The sequence below is a fragment of the Lissotriton vulgaris genome, chromosome 2_1 (genome assembly GCF_964263255.1).
Source record: "Lissotriton vulgaris chromosome 2_1, aLisVul1.2, whole genome shotgun sequence".
Lineage (NCBI taxonomy): Eukaryota > Metazoa > Chordata > Amphibia > Caudata > Salamandridae > Lissotriton > Lissotriton vulgaris.
This window is the reverse complement of record NC_141687.1, coordinates 868579844-868603220: the sequence shown is the minus strand read 5'-3', so window position 1 is coordinate 868603220 and position 23377 is coordinate 868579844. Positions and strand designations below refer to the sequence as shown.

The window sequence follows — 23377 nt, the reverse complement described above, 5'->3', positions numbered from 1 at the left end:
AATGAGAAACCGATCAAGAAATACTTTTTTCTTATTTGTGTTGGTTAATTATGTAAAGTTGAACATTTTCTAAACTTTATGTCTTTCTATCTTGTGTCCTCTTTCTATCTTTTGAATATTTCAATATCTATAAAAATAAACAACTGCACCTTTCAGGTAACGTGCCTAATGTGAGATTTTTACAACACAGTATAGAGGCATAAAAGAGTGCAGCCGTCACTGTTATGACCTTCAACTCTCTGGCTTACCTCAATACCACTTAATTATGAAGAAATGCATTGCAGGCGATTTCGAAGCATTTTAAAGCTTACCATACCACAACCTTTGTTGGTGAAAAATGTGAAAAATAAAATAAACACTACGCCTCGAGTTGCTTCAATAGGAAATTACATTTGGAACAAAGCAATAGCTACTCGTTCCACATAAATAACTTTAGCTCAATGGATCACTTCGGATAACTAGGTTATACTCCAACCTCCTGCTCATTTTTCGATCTTGATATTTTACAGATGAAAACATTCCTCTTAATAAGTTTAAGTAACGAGGAGCTTGGGGATAATCCGGATTGGAACAAAAATGTGCCAAGGCGTTCTAAAGTTGCAGAAAAAACACATTGTGCGTGTCCTGCCACCAACAGCCGTTTTAAATTAAACAAGCAAACTCACCGCCGCAGCCCGGCTTCAACAGGAAGCCAGGCAACCTTTGTTGGGACGGGGGCGGGGCCGGACACGCGACCGGAGCTTTCCAGGAGGCAGGCTGCAGTGGCTGGCGCATGGCTCCGGTGCAGAGAGAGGAGAGCCCTGCGTGCAGCCGTAGCCCGCCCGGGAAGCCAAGGAGCGGAGTGCCGGTGTCCCTGTGCCCGTTCACGTCGGAGTGAGCAGCCCAGAGCGGGACGAGTAGAAGTCCGGGTGAGTGGGGCTCCATGCTTGCGTGTCTGTGTGTATGCAGGTGGGTGGGGGTGGGGGTGGGGGACGGCAGCGTGTGTATGTGTATGTGTGTGTGTGTGTGTGTGTGTGTGTGTGTGTGTGTGTGTGTGCGCGCGCGCGCCTGTGTATTGTGTGCGTGCATGCAGAGGGGTGGGGGCTGGCTGTGTCTGTGTGTGAGCAGGGGCTGTGACTTACTCTGCGCAAGCGCGGCTCAGACGCGCGCTCCCGCGGTCAAAACTGAGACTGCAAAAGCGCACGTCTGAGTCGTGTCTACTTTCCTAAATACGGGCCACATTAGGTCTGGAGCAGACACTCTCAATGCTCACGCATTGAGAGTAGGTCTGCTCGACCTAATGACACACACCAGAATGAATATAACATATGTCTAAATAAAAACTAAACATGGCAGAGTGAATATACTACCTAGTGGACAACAGGAATAACACACACTCTGAATTGGATAAAAGGTATGTTGAGATGTATAGCAACTACGCTGAAAGGAATATGACTGTTGCTGAAAAGAATACAACAAGAACTCAAGTGAATATAAACCTTATTGAAATGATATAGACTGGGGCTGAAATGAATATAACCCACATTGGAATGGATATGGCACATATTAAATTGAATTTGACACTCTTTAAAATGAATACAAGCCATGTTCAAATGAATATGACACATGTTCAAATGAATATAAGCTAAGTTGAAATAAATATGACTAGTGTCAAAATGAATATAACTAACACTGAACTGAATATGACATGTGTTCAAATGAATACAAAATACGTTGAAATAATTATGACTAGTGTCGAAATGAATAAAACTAACACTGAACTAATATGACACATGTTCAAATGAATATAAGATAAGTTGAAATAAATATGACTGGTGTCAAAATGAATATAACTAACACTGAACTGAATATGACACGCGTTCAAATGAATACAAGATACGTTGAAATAATTATGACTAATGTCAAAATGAATAAAACACTGAACTGAATATGACACGTGTTCAAATGAATACATGATACGTTGAAATAATTATGACTAGTGTCAAAATGAATAAAACTAACACTGAACTGAATATGACACATGTTGATATAAATATGATTGCAGTTGAAATGTATTTGGTGCACATTAAAATGAATATGGCCCACAATGAAATGAATATGAGAAGCTTTAAACTGAATACAACATCCATTGGAACCGATGAAACATGACAGAATAAATATTTTACCTATTGGACAATGTGAACAACACACTTTGAATTGGATAAAAAATAAATCGAGATGTATAACAACTACGCTGAAAGGAATATGACTGTTGCTGAAAAGAGTACAACAAAAACTCAAGTGAATATAAACCTTATTCAAATGATATAGACTGGTGCTGAAATGAATGTAACCCACATTGGAACGAATATGTCACATATTAAATTGAATTCAAAACTCTTTAAAATGACTGTGATACACATGAAATGAATGTGAGATATACAGCAATGAATACAAGCCATGTTTAAATGAATATGACACATGTTCAAATGAAGATAAGATAAGTTGAAATAAATATGACTAGGGTCAAAATGAATATAACTAACACTGAACTTAATATGACATATGTTCACATGAATACAAGATACGTTGAAATAATTATGACTAGTGTCAAAATGAATATAACTAACACTGAACTGAATATGACACATGTTTATATAAATATGATTGCAGTTGAAATGAATTTGGTGCACATTAACATGAATATGGCCCACACTGAAATTAATATGAGAAGCTTTAAACTGAATACAACATCCATTGGAATCGATATGGCACATATTAAATTGAATGTGACACTTTTTCAAATGATTGTGATACATATGAAATGAATGCCAGACAATCAGCAATGGATACAAGCCATGTTCAAATGAATATGGCACATGCTCCAATAAATGTAAGATAAGTTGAAATAAATATGACCGGTGTCACAATGAACATGACCTACACTGATCTAAATATGACATATGGTCATATGAAGATGATTGCAGTTGAAATTAATTTGACACACCTTAAAATGAATATGGCCCACACGTAAATAAACATAAGAAGCTTTGAATTAAATACAACATCCGTTAAAATGAATATTGCACATCTTGAAATAATTCTGACACATGTTACAACATATGTTGACACAAGTAACATTTTCATTGGATTTGAATTTACATACGTTCAAAGGACTATGGCAACTGAGATATTAAGGACCTGATTACAAGATTGGCAGTCTCATAGCGGGTCGCCACACTGCGAGACTGCCAAACCTGTAGTCAGATCATCCGCCGGATTTCGAGTTAATCCAGGTTGGGCGGTCCCACAGGAGTGCGTGTCTAAGGCACTTAGGTGTGCCTAAGACATGCACCGCTGTGAGACCAGTGCAGCACGTTCCTGCGTGGGGAAAAATGCACAATGGACAGAATGCTGCACAATGTGAAACATTCACCCCAGTACAGAGATCTGGGCCTCAATCCATCGTGTGTTTGCTACCCATGCCAATCCAGTTCAGACCCAGCCATATGCAAATCAGTCTTAACCCTGTTCTCCATGGGAACAGTCCAGCCCGAAACGCCAACCACGTCTCCCCTTGACTGGAAACAAGCATCCTGGGGTATCACTTCTCATCATCCAGGTTAGCTTGACTCCAGAGGCATGGAGAGCATGGGTGACAAATGTAAAAAGAACAATTGATGGACAGAATGCTATACAATGTCAAACATTCACCCCAGTACAGAGATCTGGGCCTAAATCCATCGTTTTGTTGCTCCCCATGCCATTCCAGTTCAGACCCAGCCATATGCAAATCAGTCTTGACCATGTTCCCCATGGTACAGGAACAGGGTCAACACTGATTTGCATATGGCTGGGTCTAAACTGGGGTGGCATGGTGAGCAAAAGATTGATGGATTTAACCCAGATCTCTTGACTGGGGGTAAATGTATAGCGCCTTTCTCAGAAAAATGCCAGACTTGTGAAAGGATGCCAGGCAGTCTGAATTTGCTGCTCTTGCCTTTTGCGACCTGTTAGAGGGACCTGAGGAGTTTGGACCCCCTTCCTCTTGAAACCCAAGGACTGAAAGGTCTCCAAATATCATGAGGCTGATTCCCTGGGCAGCTCCAGGAACTTAAAAAAGCTGAAAAGAGCGTTCCAATGAAGAATGCCTGTTGACCATTGGCAACTGGACAAAAGACTGAACTTTGCTGTTTCACTCTGCCAGACATCCTGAAGGGCAGAATTATCATTATTTCATGCCGCACAGTGCAGCAAGCCACCTTGCTGAGTTATGCTGCGTGAAAGAGAAAGGTCAGAATTGCACCTTATTTAACACAAAGTGGTGCATTCCTGTCTGTTGTTTGCGCTGGCGCACTATGTGCTGCCCAGCTCTAACGCAGACACCCTTGCACCGTGGTGCAAGGGTGCTTTCCTTGCAGACAGGACTGTTTTTGTGCATGAAACCTTACTGCATTAAAACAATCCCCTGAGGCATTTTCCTCTTTCTATGTGTGCTGCAGAACATATAGAAAAAGGAACAAAAAAGGAGAAATAGAGGTATTTTTCCTCCTTACGCTTTACCCAGGGAGGCTTAGCATTTTGAGTAATTCCCTGGTCTGACAGTAATTTTGGAATGAGCCAAAATCCCTGGGTGAATGCGTGGGAACACCCACCCTTCACCCATTAAATGCCTCCTTGGGGCAGTGTAACGCATCACAGCAATTTACTCTAGATTTATCAAGCCATGCAGGGCTACGTAAGGTGGTCTTGCGTGACTTGATAAATCTGACTTAGTGGTTGTGTCGCAAAGTCGATGCAACTCATTGGTAAATCTGTCTCAGAGAGTCTAAAACTACTTCATCTGACATCCTATGGACATTATTAGTGTCCTCCTGTGGTTGTTCTGACACCACAAGAACCTTGGGACCTTTGCTCCACAGTTTAAAGGGACCAATGGCAAAACGTATTTGATTACCAGTTACCAGAGTCAGATTGAAATTCCTCAGAAAAACAATAACTTTTGATTTGGACATTATTTCAAACTTCCCTACTTCCTGTCCCTAGCGGGGCCAATCTGCTTGGTGTATCCAACTTGGTGAGGCGGCACTGATGTCAAAATGTACAACTCTTTTATCTGATCAAATTCCACTCACTTTTGAGGCAATGCCCTCATGTGAGGGCCTCTGGTTGTCAATAATTGGTATATCTCTCTCGCTCACTGTGGGTATAATGTTTTGTGAATCAGGTAGGATCGGGACGGAAAAGACAACTTAAGTATTCATAGTTCTGAATATTTCCCTTTTGCATTTAGACATCAACACAGTCACAATGAATCATAAGTACTTCCATACCTAACATATTGCTCCCATTTCCCATATTACGTGTGCAGTGAGTCTGTAGCTAGCATGGCTAGGTTCTTCAGTTTCCACTTGGTAGTCACCATCACCACATAGGCTAGCTAGCTATGCCAGTGATTGGAAAAATGTTGTTCTGCGTTTGGGGCACTGTAATTCTTGTATGGTCATGGTTTTTACTGATGCTGGCATTGTAAAAAGGGTCAGGCTTTTATTCCATAGATGATTAAGCCAAAAGAGGACAAAGGGATAAGGGAATATATCTTTTTCTTATGCTTCAATGAGAACAGAAACAGAAATTAGACCAAATTCTTCCCACATTTTCACATATAGAAAAAGAAAAATGCCTTTGTGATGTGTACTTGTCCAACGAAGTGTCTAAGATCGTCAACAAACATTGGAGTATACTGACATGTGGTAACTTGAATTTGGAAAAACCAATGTTCGCTCACCGTAGAGGACGCAATCTCAGAGATATATTGGTTCACACTAGACCAAAACCTACATCCATGGCCAAACAACCATCCATAGGAGTACAAGGCCATTTCCCCTGCGGGAACTGTAGCAGTTGCCATCTCACTCAGAAGAGCACAAGACTAACGTTCCGCAATGGCACAACCTGGGAACAAAGGAGGATGACAAATTGTAACTCTAAAAACGTGGTCTACCTTATCACCTGCCCCTGTAATCTTGAATATGTAGGCATGACCACAAGGGCAATAAAAACACGAATGAATGAGCACAAAAGCAACGTGCGCTGTAAGAAAAGCACCACAAAAATGACCACACATTACCTTACGGCACAACATTGTGTTAACGACCTAAAATGGACAATCATTGAGCAACTACCTTCTGAGGACTGTCTCTTTTTGAAAGAACAAAGATGGGTATTCCGCCTTGGCACCCAGCTAACAGGGTTGAATGATGAGGTACCTTGGGGGCAACTATCCAACTGAAATGCCGCCTTAAGGAACTTAAGCCTGCTGCAGGAATATATTATATATATTATTATATATATAAAATTAATGATTCTCACTGATCGATTTTTGATAACTGTAACCCTCCAGTATTACCAATGACAACACTGCCATCAATATTATGGGCCTTGTTTGTTTTGTTTATCTGTTTCTTCCACTCATACCTGGAGAAAATCGCTATAATGAGACACATCGCCTCTGAATATGCACTTGGCGCCAGGACGCATGCGCAAAGGACCACTGCCGCCTGAGAACGAATGCAAGGCCGCAACACGCATGCGCGAAGGATTACTACCAGATCCTTGCGCATGCGCGAAAAACAACCGCTCGCATGTAGCGACGCTCTTCTATCGCAAGTCCGTTCTGACACATCAAGCCGCAATATGTATGGCTAATGATCGGACGTTCCATACAAGGGCATTCAATTAACTATAAACATCGGAACACCCATGTTTGGCCATGTAAACATTTCCGCTCAATTAAGTACAGGGTATAAATAGCGAAAACCCTGTGATCACCTAACTTCAGCGGAGCAGCGTGTGGGGGTAAGGCGGATATTACTATGTCCTGATCCTGTGAGTATAGAACCTAAAACGACCATATGAAGAAACTTCCTAAGTAAGTGAGAATGTACTTTTACACCTGCATTACTTCTAACTACAGATTGCAAAAATAGCAACACCCCAAACGTTCCTATTGCTCATGAAGCAAGCAAGCAAGCTTCATAAGTATGACAACTATTGCCAGTAACTCCTAGTATTTGTGTTTCTGTGTTGTATGTGATGTTAGTATCTTTTCTTTTACAGGGCTTATTAAAAGCAAATGGTGAGGTTCCAGGTGACTGCACCTGCTTTAACTACCCGGTACATGGGTAACCATTAGTTGATAATTCTTTTTGTCTTTCTACAGGTCATTGAGCTTGTAGCAGACCGCTGTAGGCACATTTAGCCTAATATTTCACTTTTCTGTAAATACATCTTGATATTATCTAGAAATACGTGAGTAAGGTGGGGAAGTTGTGCCCCCGTCCTGAAGAAGGAGCTTGCCTCCGAAACATGTCGACGCACACCAGAGGTCCTGTTCATTAACACAACAGATTTGACCTCACACTGCACCCTTTTTTAATAGTACCAGCCAGAGTTTAGAATAAATTTGTTTCCAATATACTCATGTGCCAGGTACTTTTTAAACCTTCACCACGTCCCACCACTCACTTGTAAATACACCTCACACACATGCACCACACATAGTCATTAACTATAAGTGCTCCCGCGTAGTCGTTGGTCGCAGCACGCCGCATCTCGTTAGAGGGGTGCGAAGACCCCGATGATGAAGCATGACACCAAGGGGCCTGTTGGTGTGTGAGGGGTATTTTACAAAACATTAAGTGCTTCAACACTTGTTGAACACTTCACCCTACCTGCGAGTTGGATTCTCCTTGTTTATTAAAGTATCTCTGTGGAGCAAGAATCCAACCCCCTTTGCTCTACCTCCCCCTCTTGTTTTTTTTTTTTATATTTCTAACTTTCATACATGTTGCCCTATAAGTCATGTATAAAGGTGACTTGTAACAGGAAGGCATAGGATGATACTTTGATTGTTTTTTTTTAACATAGTAATAGTTGACACTATTCTTACTGTTTTAGATGTTACACTGAACTGTTGGTTGATAATGTGCACATTCCTGACGATGAAGAGTTTGATACCTCAAATATCAATATTGCGGAACAAAATGAGGCGCACGAAAGGTAATTTTATAAGTTTTAATTCTGATTTATACATTTCATTTTTAACTAATACAATTGATAGCTTAGCTTTATTTATTTCCTGTATTTCAGTGAGAGCGATGATATAACGTTGAAGGATCTACTATCAAACCTTGCTTTACAAATTGACTCTGAAAAGACATGCAAGTTCAACATAAATCAGCGAAACATTTGGGATGGAGCACGTCGTGCGTTCCTTCGCAAAACCTATAAAGCAACCAACCGTATATCTGTTATGTTTACTGATTCCTCTGGTAACTCTGAAGGAGCTGTTGATTTTGGCGGCCCAACACAGGAATTTTTGCGATTGTTAATGCATCATTTACAGCACAGCAAACTCTTCGAGGGACCCGAAAACAGGAAGACACTCAGTTGTGATGCCCAAGGTACCTTACATTTATTATATTCCAACCTTTCTAAACTGCTCAAATTCTAGAGGAGGGAAAATATATTTATTAAAAGTGTAAATAATGTTTATAATAGATTACTTACTGACTTCTTCAAAGTTTGTTTGATACCACTGATCAGGCATTCTCAAAGAATTTTTACTAAAAGGGGAATAAAGAAGGGAATACTGAACTATACTATTCATTTATGCAGCAAGAGCAGACTGATTTAAATTCCACCCACTGAATATATCCCTTGCAGCCTGTAAAACAACCTTGCTAGCATGTACTCCATTATATATTTTATGTTTGCTTTGTATTAAATGAGGGGCTAAGGTTTTCCTGTAGTAGTTACTGTTATCATTTGAGAGAAAATTTCTCTGACAAGTACTTCAAATAATGCCTAACTTTAGAGATTCTGCATTAGGTAATCTTAGTTGATGCTCGGGGGCAGCAGTGTGTATGAATTAATCACCCAAACTGTACAGATGCATCCTGCATATTTGGATACATAGGCCCATATATCAAAGGCAATAACCCACTGCGTGAATTCGTTTGATACATGGGACTTGAGACACTGGTCGGGTCATAACGGTAGGAGTTTTTGTTGTGTATAGAAATTCCAGTCCATTGTAGATGCAGATCTTAAAAAACAAGTTCTCTGGATAGACTCTTTCCTCCACTGGAGACCATCAAGACATCTTCTTGGAGGTTTGAGAAAGCAGAACGTTTTGGGTACAGCACCTTACTTATGGTAAAGTTCAGAATATGTTGCAGCTAAAAGAAAGAAACATCTGGAAGGACCAAAAATTGTATGTAATATTCTATTCCTGGTTAAACACCCTGTTGTGAATCTCTTTGGGAAGGAATGAGTTGTACCTTTTAATCAGAAACTACATATATAAGCACGAGGTGGAGACATTTAATCTGGGTTATTAATTCATGTCCCCAACAATCATCCTCCAAGGAATTTAACTTTGCCAGCTTTCATCCCTTATTGGAAGTTGTGCCTGGTGATGTCGGGTTCCTTGGTGAGGGAGAGAATGGGTTGGGTGTCGAATGCGTAGAGGGACGATGTTGAACCTTTGTTTCTGATGATGCCTGTGAGGGGCGCCATGTATACTTTGAAGATGGTGGGGCTGAGGCCGGAACCTTGGGGTACTCCGCATCTGGTCTCTGTTGGTTGTGATAGGAAATAAAGAAGTCTTATTCTCTGTGTTCTGTCCATGAGGAATGAGCGGATCCAGTCTAAGGCTTTTCCTTGGATGCTGGTGTCGTGGAAGCTGGTGGTTAGTGTGCGGTGGGAGACAGAGTCGAAGGCTGCTGATAGGTCCAGGAGGATGAGGGCTTCCGTTTGGCCTTGGTCAAGGAGTGCGGGGATGTCATCTGTGGCGGCGAAGAGGGTGGTCTTGGTGCTGTGGTTGCTGCAGAATCCGGAATGGGAGATGTCTAGGATGTTGTTGGCTTCAATGAAGTATGTTAGCTGGGTGCTGATGGCCTTTCCGATGACCATGGCTGCGAAAGGAAGCAGCAAGATGGGCCTGAAGTTCTTGCGGTCCGCCGGGTCTGCGAGGATTTAATTTGGAGGGGGTTGACTTAGGTGCGCTTCCAGTTGTCGGGGAATGTGACGGTCACAATGGAGCAGTTGATGGTTCAATGTAGCTCGGATGCGATGGCTGTGGCAGCCCTGTGTAAGATGTGTGGCGGGCAGGGGTCTGTTGGGTGACATTGCTGGGGGTGGGGGTTGAGGCATTGCAGAGGTCTTGGTCGTCCAAGTTGTAATAGAGCGTCTTGATCTTGAGATGAAAGAAGGAGCTGAGTCTATTGCAGAGGTCTTGGGAGTGAGGGGCATCTGTTTCGCTGTTGGGTTTGTCAAATTCCTGTATGATGGAGAAGAGGTCCTTGGAGTTGTGGGTGTTGGAGAGTATTCTGTCTTTGAGGAAATTCTTCTTTGTGGATTTGATGAGTTTGTGGTATGCCGTGGTGGCTGTTTTGTAGGGGATGCGTGTTTCCGGAGTTTTGCTGTTTCTCCATGTCTTTTCCAGTCGACAGCAGGCATGCTTGGATTCTTGGAGTGCTGTGGTGAACCAGTTTGCTTTCTTGTTGTGTTGTCTTGTAGTCTTCTGGAGGGGAGCGAGTGTGTTGGTTCAGTTGACGATCAATTGGTGGAGGTTGCAGATTGTGCATGGGAGGCGACGCGTGTGCTTCTGTGTGGTGCGTTTTCTAAAGGAGAAGTGGATGCAATGGTCAGCCCAGAGCAGTTCCATGATGTGACAGAGGAAGATGCTATTTCCTCCTGCGAAGACAGGGTCAAGTGTGTGTCCTGTTGTGTGAGTGGGGGCAGAGATAAGTTGCTGCAGTCCTATGTTGCTGAGGTTCTCTAGGAGGTGTTAGGGTTGTGGTGGTTATTCAGGTGGAAGTTTAGTTCTCCAAGTAGTATGTAGTCTGTGGAGGCGAGTGCGTGGGATGTGATGGGGTTAGCAATGACATTGGTGAATGGAACATGGGGCCAGGCAGTCTGTAGGTGACGGTTCCGCTGAGGTTCGTTTTTGGGTTGGTCTGGACGTGGATGTGTTCTATGTGGGCGAGGCATCGTCCGAGTCAGTGGTTGTCATGCAGAGGGAGCTTTTGTGGATGCTGGTGAGTGGGGCGGGTGGAGCGGTCTTTCTTCAGGATCTTGCATTTGATCATTACTGGATATAAAAAATAACCTCAACTGTCGTTAAATTTTAGCATGCAAAACCTGTCGAAAGACAATGGGAGAGAAAAACAGGGTATTTACTATATCATGCAGATTTTGGTGTTTTAAACACCAAGATCTGCATGCTATTCTCCACAAACTAGTAATAAGTGTTATTGATCACACCCAATATTTAATGTACCCTATGGTAAAATGATTTATCAGGTGCCTAAAGTAACAGGTAAACTTGTAATCAGGCCATCCGTCTAAAACTCTTGTTCTCTCAAAAATATATTGGGGTCCTGATTTATAAAGTTACTGTTAAGAGTGCGGAGTCTTGAACTGGGGTCCTGATTTATAAAGTTACTGTTGTGAGTCGAGTGTCTTGAACTGCAGTGTGGAGATTCTGCACCGAGTACGGAGACTATGGCCCAAGTACAATTATTAAGCCCCGTGTGTGAAGGCTCCGCCACAAATGCCGAAACTCTGCATGCTTGACTTTACTGCACATGTACCTTCGTGAATCAGGCTGTGGATTCTTGGATAATGTTTTCTAGATTTTATGCAATAAATTTAGTTTCAGAGATATATAATAAATGTTTTATAGATAAGCAGAACGCAATACATTTAATTTATTTTTTCTTGTTTAAGGTATGCGAAATGATGACTATTACTATGCTGGGCAAGCCCTGGCCGTTTCCCTAGTTCACGGGGGGACTGCTCCAAATTTTGTGTCGCCTGTTTTGTATCAATGTTTAGTTTCTGATGCAAAAAATGTGAATTGCAGTTTGGTAGATGTGGTAGATCCGGATACACGAGACATGTTGCAAGAGGTAAGCAATAGATAGTAAACATTTGTGCTGATGAATGTTTATCAATATTTATTATTTTGTTTTCACATAGTTGTGGGTCTATAAGTCAAAAACATGCAAATCATTTGCGTTTAATTTTGTGGTTAATAGTTATTCATGTACCTTAGATTTATGTATAATTGCCATATGTACTATAAACGAATATGAAAAGAAATCACACTCATCTATTTGGAATTGGGTCAATCCTGAATGTCTATTCCCGGTCCTCCACACTTTTTTAAAGTTTCCAGAGCAACCTCTACGTATTTGCTACTCTCTCAACTGCCATACACAAAACCCCATTCTTGCATCAGTGATCAATCAAGAACGTCCTACTGTTAACCCGATGTTGATCTATATTTCTTGGTGATACCACCAAATCAAAAGTATGTGATATGTTCTTGATATGACAGAGTCTTCACATTACCAGAAGACAAAGTTACAGTCACATAACTAGAGTCATACCATCTACCACTTGCAGTTGTCCCATGAGACTTCCCTGGAATTGCTACAGTTTTCAACACTGACTAATAACATAATAGAAGGGGCCTTCCTGACCATGTTTCTGCAAACAATGTGATATAGGAGAGGACCTATACATCTGTATTCTGGATTAATACACTCAGTGTGGAATTTTGCAATTGAACTAAAAGAAAACCTACTGCCAAACACATTCAGGTACATTAGGCCATTGTGCTAGTCATCTTTGTCTAATTCTCTTGCACTCTTTCCCAGTTGGTGTTCCATTCAGCGAGAGAGTGTAGCTAGTGTAAAACTACAGTAGCATTAACTACAGTAGCAGTTGATACTGTTTTAGTCCTTTGACTGTTAAACTTTTGGAAACATTCAACTTACTGAACGAATATGTTTATTTAGCAGATGGCCATATTTTTTGTTACTATTTATTCAAAATATAACAATCTTAATTTTTCCATAGATTGAGGATGCTTCGGCTCTTGAAACTCTTCAAGGATTGATTCAAAAACACAGCACAATTCTAAGTGTGGCAGGTTGCTTCCGTCCATTAAAATCTCTGAATGACAAAAAAGAACTATTGGAAGATATCATCAATTGGTACATTGTGGGGAGGACTGTTCCTTCACTAGTTAGGTACAGCGATATTTATATGCATATGCATTATAAAAGAATATCATTTTGACTTTGCAATACATGCATGTCCATTTTTAAAAAGTAATTACTATAAATCACTGTCCATCCTAATGGCATCATACATATTCACACTGTCAGAAATGTCCCAAACACAGATTGTGAAATCAAGCACATCATGTGTTTCAAATATATTTTACATTTACTTTGTTTCAGTTTTTTATTGGCATTTTACAATACAACTTGTGCAGTCCTTCCTCCAGAGGGCACAAATAGAACGCTAACCAAAATTACAGGAATCCCAACAATCCCATATGTTCAGCCCACACAGCACAAATCAAAATAAAGAAAACAAACAATAAGAAATAAAAAAAAGGCCTTCCCACCTTCCCAACTTTCCCAAATAGAAATTGCAAAATAAATTATGCGACAACTACCTTCTTTTCATAGTCACAATGGGCATCAGCATACAAAGCAGAGCATCAGAGGTATTGGACTTCTCATATTCAAGTCTTGGCATCCCAAAAGGAGTTCTAAAAATGTAACAGATTCAGGGCTCGCATGTGTATGGGATAGAAAAGTAATGGCAGCCTCGTGAATAAAAACTTGATTAGCAGGCCACACATTTCCTCAACGTTTCTAAATGTATCCACCAGGACATTGAACAGTCTCACAGTTGTCCGAATAGACTGAGATATCACATTAACACGGTTGGAGGGTCAACTTCATTCCGATCCGCCGCCTTGTTTTAACTGACCCCAAACTATTCCACAAATTCAATTGTTCAGCAATTGTTTGATATTTTAACAAGTTACAGCATAGTCCCAACAAAGCAAAACCTGGTATATCTGATAGAGCGCGTAGGTCACCCGGGTCATTAGATTACCAATTTCCACGCACTGGGCCCTGGCGTGCACGTAATGACAGAGTTTTGCATGAACCGGGTGAAACCTTAGCCACGCTACTATGAGTAATTCGGGGGCGTGTCACTTACACCACTTACTATACATGTACCTGACTTACCCCAGGCACATTACTCCTGATGGACCAGGAGCTAGCAGTGGACAGGTAACAAGATTCCTAAAAGAGTAGAAATACCTTTCACATTAAATACTTTGATGACATTTATTTTGTAAAATGACCACAGACACCTGATGAGGTTTAAAGTTTTATATAGGAAGTTTCAGAATGAATATGCCAGTATAATGAGGCAAATACAAATCAATATATCGATTATTAATATCAAAGCCACAATGTAACTATGGATAAGGGCAAGTACCATTAGAGTAGTTGGGAACACTACAGGGTATGAGCATTTAGAAAACACGCTATTCAGCACGAGTTTAAACTAAGGAAAAGGACATGAGGAGGCCTAATATGTGCACTAATATTCTCAAACCTAATCCCTAGATCTTATGCTATTCTTACTAAGTTCACGGCAATCATGCTAAAGGGAAGGGTAAAATGGAACACACTAAAATATTATGACAGTTTAATAATATCCTATAGGTGGGGAGAGAAGTGGAACATCACTAATAAACAATTGCATATAAATTGCTTTCAGAGGTGATAGAGCAATATCACAGGCAAGAGAGCTTTATTAAAGAAAGAAGAGAGAGTGATAGAAAAACGTACACCCACAATTAATAACTACCTAAGCAAGAATGAGGACTAACCCTGGCCACGGGTCAGTTTGGTAGGACGGGGACAAGGACCCTCAAGGATTGGAATACCAGAAAGCGAGCAGGTACAGCTCGTGGACAGTCAGGACAGGATACCCCTCAGGTTTTGGGTCAGGACTGGGCTCACCAAGGTACGACCAACACCCACAGCTTCGGATGCAACGCCTGCGTTACCCCCTCTCTGCAAGTAATCCGCCAGTAACCCCGATTGGGTTTTCGAATTTCCCAGCAAAGTGCTCCGCCAGCACTTAAGACTATTTCCACCCCTTCTAGTTTTGTGGAAAGTACGGGCAGAGTGCTCCGCAGCACTCTGTATCAATCACCTATAGAGTTCGTAGGGTCAGTGACAGGTCTGCTACTCGGACAAGTCGGACAATTTCTCTAAGCTATACTAGGCTAGTTATACTGTTTTGGGACCCCTAGACCACCCACAAATGTTGCAAGTGACAAAATTCCCACGTTATGATTGGTCAGGAGAGGTGACTTTGTCATTGTCACCACCTATAATTCAGTGTTCTCATCATTAATATTCAATTTTGCATACCCGCCCCTTGGGTTCACGTTCCCAGGCATAGGAATATAGAAGACAATGAGAGAGTGCAGTATATAGATACATTGTTGCACAGTCAAGGTAAACTGCAGCATCTTCTAGGTAGGTTCTCAGGCGCATCGAGCTTCGGGAGCCAGCTGGCTGGTTTTAGCTTCTGCGCAGTGGGGTTTCTCCCATGTCACGTGACAGGGTTCAGAAGAGCTTCAAGTATGGAGCGGCTCCCCATCCCCGGGCCCATAGATACGTGGTACATGAAAAGTAAGCGAGAACAAATTAGAATCATACGAAAAAAAATGATTACACTGTATACCGTTATAAACTTCACTGCACCCCTTACTTTATAATATCTATAGCATTAAGGTTTAGTGCAAAAAGACAGATAGGCAGAAGCAGCGGTGGCAAGCAGAGAGCGTGGTGAGAGACAAGCGGCCATGTTTGCAATAATGCGCATGAGCAACAAAATCCCTCCAGAATGCGAGTGCGTCACATCACGTGAGTATGACCGACGCATGCGCAGACCGGATTTCTGCGAAGCAGCCATTTCCGTAGTGCAAGCATGGTTAGGATGAAAAGACACACAGGCAAGCCTCCTAGGGACACCCGCGTGTTGGGGAAAATGCTAAATAAATGACGGACAAGTTGAATTAATATGATTATAAGTTAGGCGAGGTTCTTGATTATGAGCAAGTCGCTTTACGTGCGAATCCTTGCTCCATCAATCCCCTCTTTGATGATATTTACTATCATCACTAAAGGAAACAGATGCCAACTTCATTCTTCCATTTCTTCCATCTCAATTTCAACAGACTTATTGTTTAATTTTCTTTCGGCTTCTCTATGAGAGTGGCGATTCTTAGCCTTTTTGTAGATTTGATTCCTCAATTCTTCTAATTCTAACTCATCAATATTTCGCTTCACTCCTCTCTTATTCACAGTGTACTTTTTGCATTTTTGACATTTACAACAGATAAAGATGATCAGTACAACCACACCTATTCCAGCTATTGGCATCAGTATTTTCCACAGAAGATTTTTACCTAAGTTAGAAAACCAACTACCTATAGAGGAGAGACCTCCAGTCAGTCTCTTCCAGGCACTGTCAACCTCTAATGGTTTGAGTTCTTTTTCCAAATTAGTTATGTTCCTTACATATTTCTTAAGTTTGATACTTTTGTCAGGTATATAGGTGCAACAATGTTGCGCCTTCAGCATTCTACAGACTCCGCCCTCTTTTGCCAATAAGGTGTCAAGAGCAAGGCGATTTTGTAAAACCATTGATCTGATCGCAACCATTTCAGTATTGACCAGCAGAAATCCGGCAGCAGTGTCAGTTGATAACCGATCCACTACTGTAGACAATTTGCAGATTCTGTGAGTATTCAGAACTACCCCCATTCCAGGTATCAGTGCACTAAAAATATCACCTATAATTTCTCCTACACTTTCTCTTTTTCTACGCGCTAAGCCATTAGTTTCTTCATTGCTTCCAGCAGCGTTATTCACATGGTATACTTTCGGGAAAACAATGCCAAAGTAGCAGCTTCCATACCAGTGATCCGGCAATTTGAAATAAGCCTTGTTCCCACATATATAATAAATTCCGGGAAACACAGGTTCTGACCCATTTTTGAAACCCCAACCTCCAATTACCTTATAATTATGTTCACACTCGCTGGAACCGATGAATACAGTGTTATAATAATCTGTCCTTTCTCTATGGAGACAAAGTTTCCCTTTCCGTTCAAAATAAAGCAACAAAGCAGGAGTAGCTTCGCCTTGTGAGGTGTTGTCCATGTGTTCTGCCCACATAGGGATTCTATCTTTTTCGTCATTTGCCTTTTTCTGAAACTTTTCTCTCCTTCTATCTTCCATTTTTATAAACATCTTTTCCTGCTCTTGTAAGGAACAGGTCAGATTAGCTTGTCTTGCTTCATTTAAGTCTATTTCACCTATAGTCAGGAAATATTCTCCCATGTAGCGGGTCACCTCACTTCTAATATGTACAAGGTTCAGGTTTCCTCGAATAGGGAGTTCTGAAAAGATTACGTCAGTGTTTGAGTAGTAGTACTGTAAAGTGCTTCTATAAAACAAGCTGGCAAATATACTACAGGAAATTCCATAGGTTAGGGGTAAATGGTGATAGGTCACACCTTCAGCTACAGAAGTGGGTAGCTTCATGCAGACATAACAATCTTCTATTTCCATAGCCTCCACATAATGCACTAAAAGGTTTGCGAAAACATTTAAATGTGTCCTGTTTCTCATTTTGTGAAAATGCAGTCCACCCTCATCTGATGCTTCTAATTTAGGTTGTGGGTGTCTCATGCTAACTGTATTGTCACGTTTTTCTAAACTTCGTGGTGTTTCTTCAGTCTGTACAACGTTTGTGTCTAGCGTCTCTGGTTCAGTAGGTGACAGGTTAGGATCTTTACTTATCATAAAAGGTATAAAGACTGTTAGTCCTATCCACATCACTATCAACATGGCTACACTACATAAGCATATTTTACAGCAAGTTTTGCAACACCTAAATTTGGATCTTCCATTGACATTTGAATCAGACATTATAGCTTACAGGTGGCTTTTCAACCCCTCTTTGTTTCTTTACACCAGAGGCTCACTTAGGTGTGTTTCAGGGAGGGTCTTCGTCAGAACTCCGACCAGCAATGGACTCTTCGTCACTTTTGCCACTGTGGTTGGGCTCGTCAATTTCTTCCAACACCAAGTAAGTCCATTCAGGGCTCCGATACAACCTGTTCTGTTTCTTTACTCTGTCGCCTTTTCTGAGAGACTTGCCTCGGGCTTCTTTCCTTTCACTTTCAGCCCTTTTTCGGTCTTTTAGTTTTTCTTCAACTGTCTTTATTCGGAGTCTCAGTCTTTTGATGTATCGGGGTTCACCCTTACTTTGGTGGCTTTCAGTGGTCGAGGAAACTTGGCCTTCCTCGTGCACTCTTTTTATTTCGCTTTGTTGTGTCACCTTTGGTTTGGCAGTGTCTATTTCCCTTCCTGTCTGACTAGTTCCAGGTCTTTCATCTATTTCTTCTGCCTGGTTTCTAAGCTGGCCTTGTTCAGGTTGGCTTTGTATTTGTTCTTTACTTTCAGGCGAACTGGATTCTGTTTCCTGAACACGTTCGTCTATATCTATCTGCTCTGGTTCATGCACTTCGTTCCCTTGATTTTCTTCCGCATGAACTTCAACTTTGACCACTATCTGTCCCTTTCCAGACTCCGGAGTTTCAGGAGGAGTGTCGATGGCTTGATCTGTCCCTACTTGGCCTACTTCCTGATCAGGTATGATGTGAGTCTCGTTGACCTGACCTTTGTCCTCTAGTTCTGTCTCACCCTCACTATCCCACTCACTATCTAGGTAGGAATACTTTCTGGTTCGTATTGGATCAAGAACCTGTTCATCAGCAGGGAACCAATCAATGTTTTGACTTGTGCTCGGCAGTTCGATGTCAGCGAGATCCGGACTCTCCTCGGGAGTCTCCTCAGCTGGACTACCTTCAGCTTCAGTCGCGTTTTCTCCGGTTACCCGCTTCGTGTGGCTGGCATGGATCCACTTCGGTACACCAGCACACTTTACAGCAGTTGTGGTGACAAGGATCACTTGTCTTGGCTTTCCCCACTTTGGTCCAAGGCAACTCGTCCGGGTGTGTTTCTTTAACACCACCCAATCACCTGGTTGCAGTTTATGTGCTGGAGTCTTGGGCCAATCGTCAGCAGTCTCTCCAATCTGGTGAGAGATAGAACGCACTTGGTCACCCAGCTGCTTGCAGTATTCTAGTACCAAATCATCAGAAATACTTAGCAGTTTGTGTCCAGTACCCATGCCTGTCGCATCACTCTCCCCATTAGCACTTCATGGGGGCTCAGGCCTGTTTTTCGGTTTGGAATGCTTCTCAGACTCATCAGCACTAGGGGCAAAGCTTCTATCCAGTTCATTTTGGTGGAATCACACATCTTCGCCAGTCTGGACTTGATCGTACCATTTATCTGTTCAACTATTCCAGAAGCCTCTGGATGATAGGCACAGTGCAGCCTTTGCTCCATTTTAAATGCTGTACAGAGTTCTTTTAGGATTTCGTTTGAGAAATGCCCACCTTGGTCTGTTTCAATGGTCTCTGGAATTCCGTACCTAGGTATCAGTTCCCTCAGTAATAGTTTAGCTACAGTTATGGCATCATTTTTCTTTGCTGGGTAAGCCTCCACCCACCTGGAAAACAGGCAAACTATGACCAGGACATATCTATATCCCTTGCACCTGGGTAATGTTATAAAGTCCGCCTGCATCCTGACAAAGGGACCTTCTGCCTTTCCAATGGTACTTTGCTCTACTACAGTCCTCTTTCCTGCGTTGAATTGCTGGCACACTAGGCACCTCTGGCAAAGCCTTTCCGCTTGGTTCCTGAATTTTGAATTGTAGAACACCTTGTCAAACACACAACACATTGCATCCCTTCCCATAAGTGTTGGTTCATGTATCATTCTGACCATGGGGTCTACCAGGCTGTCTGGCAGTACAGGCATACCAGTTTGGCTCACCACCACACCATCATTCCTTATTCTGCATTCGTTCACCCTCCATCTGCCCTTTTCTTCCCTGTCTGTTGCCTGTTGTAAGTTTCTCAATTCTTCCCATGTAGACACACTTTCAAACAACATCAGTTGGCAGCTGCTTCCACCACCCCATAATCCAATTTGGAGGGACATTTGGTGTCGGGCACAAAACTGGGCAATTTGGTCAGCGTATCGGTTTCCGGCTGTCACATCATCATTTCCAGATCTGTGAGCCGCACACTTGACCACAGCCAATTCTTTGGGCAATTGAATTGCTTCCAGTAAGTTCTGTACCACCTTTCCATTTCTGATAGGGGTACCTGAGGAAGTCATGAATTCTCTTTGTAACCATAGTTGGCCGAAGTCATGAACAACCCCATAACAGTACTGGCTGTCGGTATAAACAGTTACTCTTTTGTTTTTCCCCCGTTTACAAGCTCTTGTCAATGAGATTAGTTCTGCAACTTGGGCAGATTTTACTTCGCATAGGTAAGATGCTTCCAGGGTTGTGGTCAATGTGACTACGGCATAGGCAGCACTCAGACCTCCATTCTCATGTCTTAAACATGAGCCATCCACAAACATCATAATATCCTCATCAAGTAAGGCTATTTCTCTGATATCAGGACGTGGCTTGGTGCTAAATTCAGTTAAATCTACGCAGTTATGCTCCATTTCATCCTCGGCTTCTACATCCAGAGGAATAGGCAACAGGGTTGCAGGGTTCAGGACATTGCACCGGGAAATTATTACATTCTCGGCACCTACTAGGATTCTCTCATATTTAGTCAGCCGACTAGGGGTGAGATACTGGGTCTTTGTTCGGGTCAGTAAGATCACAACAGAATGAGGAACATATACAGTGACAGGATGTCCCATGACAATGTCCCCACTCTGTTCTAGACTTACACAAGTAGCAGCTACTGCTTTCAGACATCCTGGTAATCCAGCAGCCACTGGATCTAAAGTGGCCGAAAAATAGGCCACGGGACGCCTAATCAGCCCATGTTCCTGGGTTAGGACTGAGAGCGCACAATTGTCTCTTGTGTCACAGAACAATTCGAAGTTCTTGGAATAGTCAGGCATTCCTAATGCAGGAGCTGAGCACAGACAATTTCGCAATTTTACCCAAGCGGACATGCTTTCATCATTCCACTTCACTGGATCTTCCACTCCCTTCTTGGTCATGTTTATCAAAGGTTTTGCTAGAGCTGCGAATCCTACAATCCATTGTCTGCAGTATCCTACAACTCCTAGGAACATTCTCACTTCTTTCTGGGTCACCGGTAGGCCCATATTTTGAATTATCTTGATCCTTTCTGTGGTGACTTTTCGAATTCCTTTCTCTATCTGGTGCCCCAGATATTTTACTGAGTTTCTGCAGAACTGCAATTTGTCAGGCGAGACCTTATGTCCTCCCTTTCCTAGGTGATTTAACAAGGCAATAGTATCAGTGACACAGTCAGTTTGACTTTTAGACGCCACTAGAAGGTCGTCTATGTACTGTACCAGAACAGACTCTCTTGGCAGTACTAATGTCTCAAGGCATCTTTTTAGGATCTGGTTGAAAATCGATGGACTTTCGGTGTACCCCTGGGGGACACGATTCCAGACATAGACATGGCTGTCAAATTCAAAACTAAAAAGGAACTTGCTTTCTGGATGCAATGGGATGGAAAAGAATGCATGACACAAGTCAATGACAGTAAACCATTCCGCATCCCAAGGAATTTGGTATAGTATCACTGCGGGGTTGGGCACAATGGGACAGCAAGGTACAACAATTTGGTTTACCTTGCGCAGATCTTGCACTACCCGGTACTTTCCGCTAGGCTTTTTAATTCCAATTATGGGTGAATTACAGGGACTGCTCATTACTTCCTGTATTATGTTTGCTTCGAGCAACCGTTTTATTTCTGTTGCGACTCCAGCCTTCACTTCTGCACTCATCTTGTACTGCCGGGTTTTTGGATAAACAGCATTTGTTTTTATTGCTATTTTAACTGGGTCTACATTTGCCATTAAGCCTACATCTCTTCCAATGAAATCCCAAACTTCAGGTACCACTTTTGACTGTAGTTCTTCAGGAAGATCTTCAATGGACAGGGGTCTAACTTCTGTATCTGGCCTCAGCAACATCAATTTGTACAGGCCATCTTCCTCTTTGGTCTGAATTTCGACGCCATTTGGTGTGCAAAATATGGTGCAATTCATTTTGCACAGCAAATCTCGTCCTAACAGGTTCACGGGACTGGAGTCACAGACCACGAATCTGTGCATGTCCTTGAAGTTCCCTATAGAAATCTCCATTGGTTCAGTTACTGGAGTACTGATTATCTGATTTGAAACACCCACTACTTGGATTGCTTCTCCCGAGAGGGGTAGGTTAGGAACATCCACTGTTCTCACAGTAGAACGAGTAGCACCAGTGTCCAACAGAAAGGTGACGTCTTTTCCCTCAACCTTTCCTTCAATATATGGTCCAGTCTGGTCTACCGGTAAGGAGGCGCCAAGCACGCACTCCTTGTCCTCCCCTCTCAGGCCCCGTCAATCTTGATCTTCACAGAGGAAGGAATCATTTAACAAATACTGTGGAATCGCTGCATTTCTTTCACTCTCTCCCTCCCATATCTCGGCCCTTTCATTCTGCTGACCCTGATTCTTATAATTCGGTCTAGGAGCGCGAGGCACTGGAGGTAGCTTTACCTGTTGCTGGTTCTTTCGTATCCCCTCTTTCTGCACCTGTGGATTTAAACCATTTACAGGGGCATTACCAGCCTGCAGATGTGGACACTCGTCTCTCCAATGCCCTATCTGACCGCACCCGTGGCAGGGGAACTTCTTCATAGCCTCCTCCCGACTCATTTTTACCCGGGGCTTCCCTCCTCCCCCAGTATTGGAATTTTGGGCATTATTAGCATTATTCATTTTACTTAACTGTTTTTCTTGCTGTTCAGCCAATTTCACTTGTGCCCACATCACCTTCTCCTTTAGGGCTTTCTTCTTATTTTCTATCTCATCCTCACAGTACTTGGCGTACTTGAGGACATCATCTATGGGCTTGCCTTGCCAACTGATTTTATTATCTTGAATCCACTGGGATATTTCAGGCCTTAATCCTAACACGAATCGGTAACTGAAATGGGTCATGTCTTTCATGTCCACATTATCAATTCCACTGTAAGTTTTGAATACCTGCAGTAACCTCTCATAAAAGGAGTGAACAGTTTCATCGCGCTCTTGGGTAGTTCTATCTATCCGAGTCCAATCAGTTTCCTTTGCGGGCACCTTTTTCTTTAGGTATTGTATGACTTGCTCATACTTCCTCATTACTTCAGCTGAGGGAGCTCCGGTTCTAGGGTCTCTTGCATATTCATCAGTGGGCCAATCAATTTCAATTTTGCAATCGGTCCACAAATCTACAGGCACCACAATGTTGAAAAACCCATCCAGGTCTTTCAAAAGGCATTTCTGAACTTTTATGAAGCGCTCAACCTGTCTGT

At 42.3% G+C, this 23377-nt stretch overlaps 1 protein-coding gene across 1 annotated transcript in view; it reads left to right on the top strand.

The window, feature by feature from the left end:
- LOC147731326 (G2/M phase-specific E3 ubiquitin-protein ligase-like) overlaps positions 1–23377 on the top strand; it is a 38418-nt gene that overhangs the window by 6641 nt on the left and 8400 nt on the right. The window contains exons 2-5 of the mRNA XM_086954184.1: positions 7939–8040; positions 8131–8444; positions 11776–11957; positions 12913–13085. Coding sequence (XP_086810310.1) covers positions 7939–8040; positions 8131–8444; positions 11776–11957; positions 12913–13085 — 771 coding nt within the window. The remainder of the gene's footprint in view (positions 1–7938; positions 8041–8130; positions 8445–11775; positions 11958–12912; positions 13086–23377) is intronic.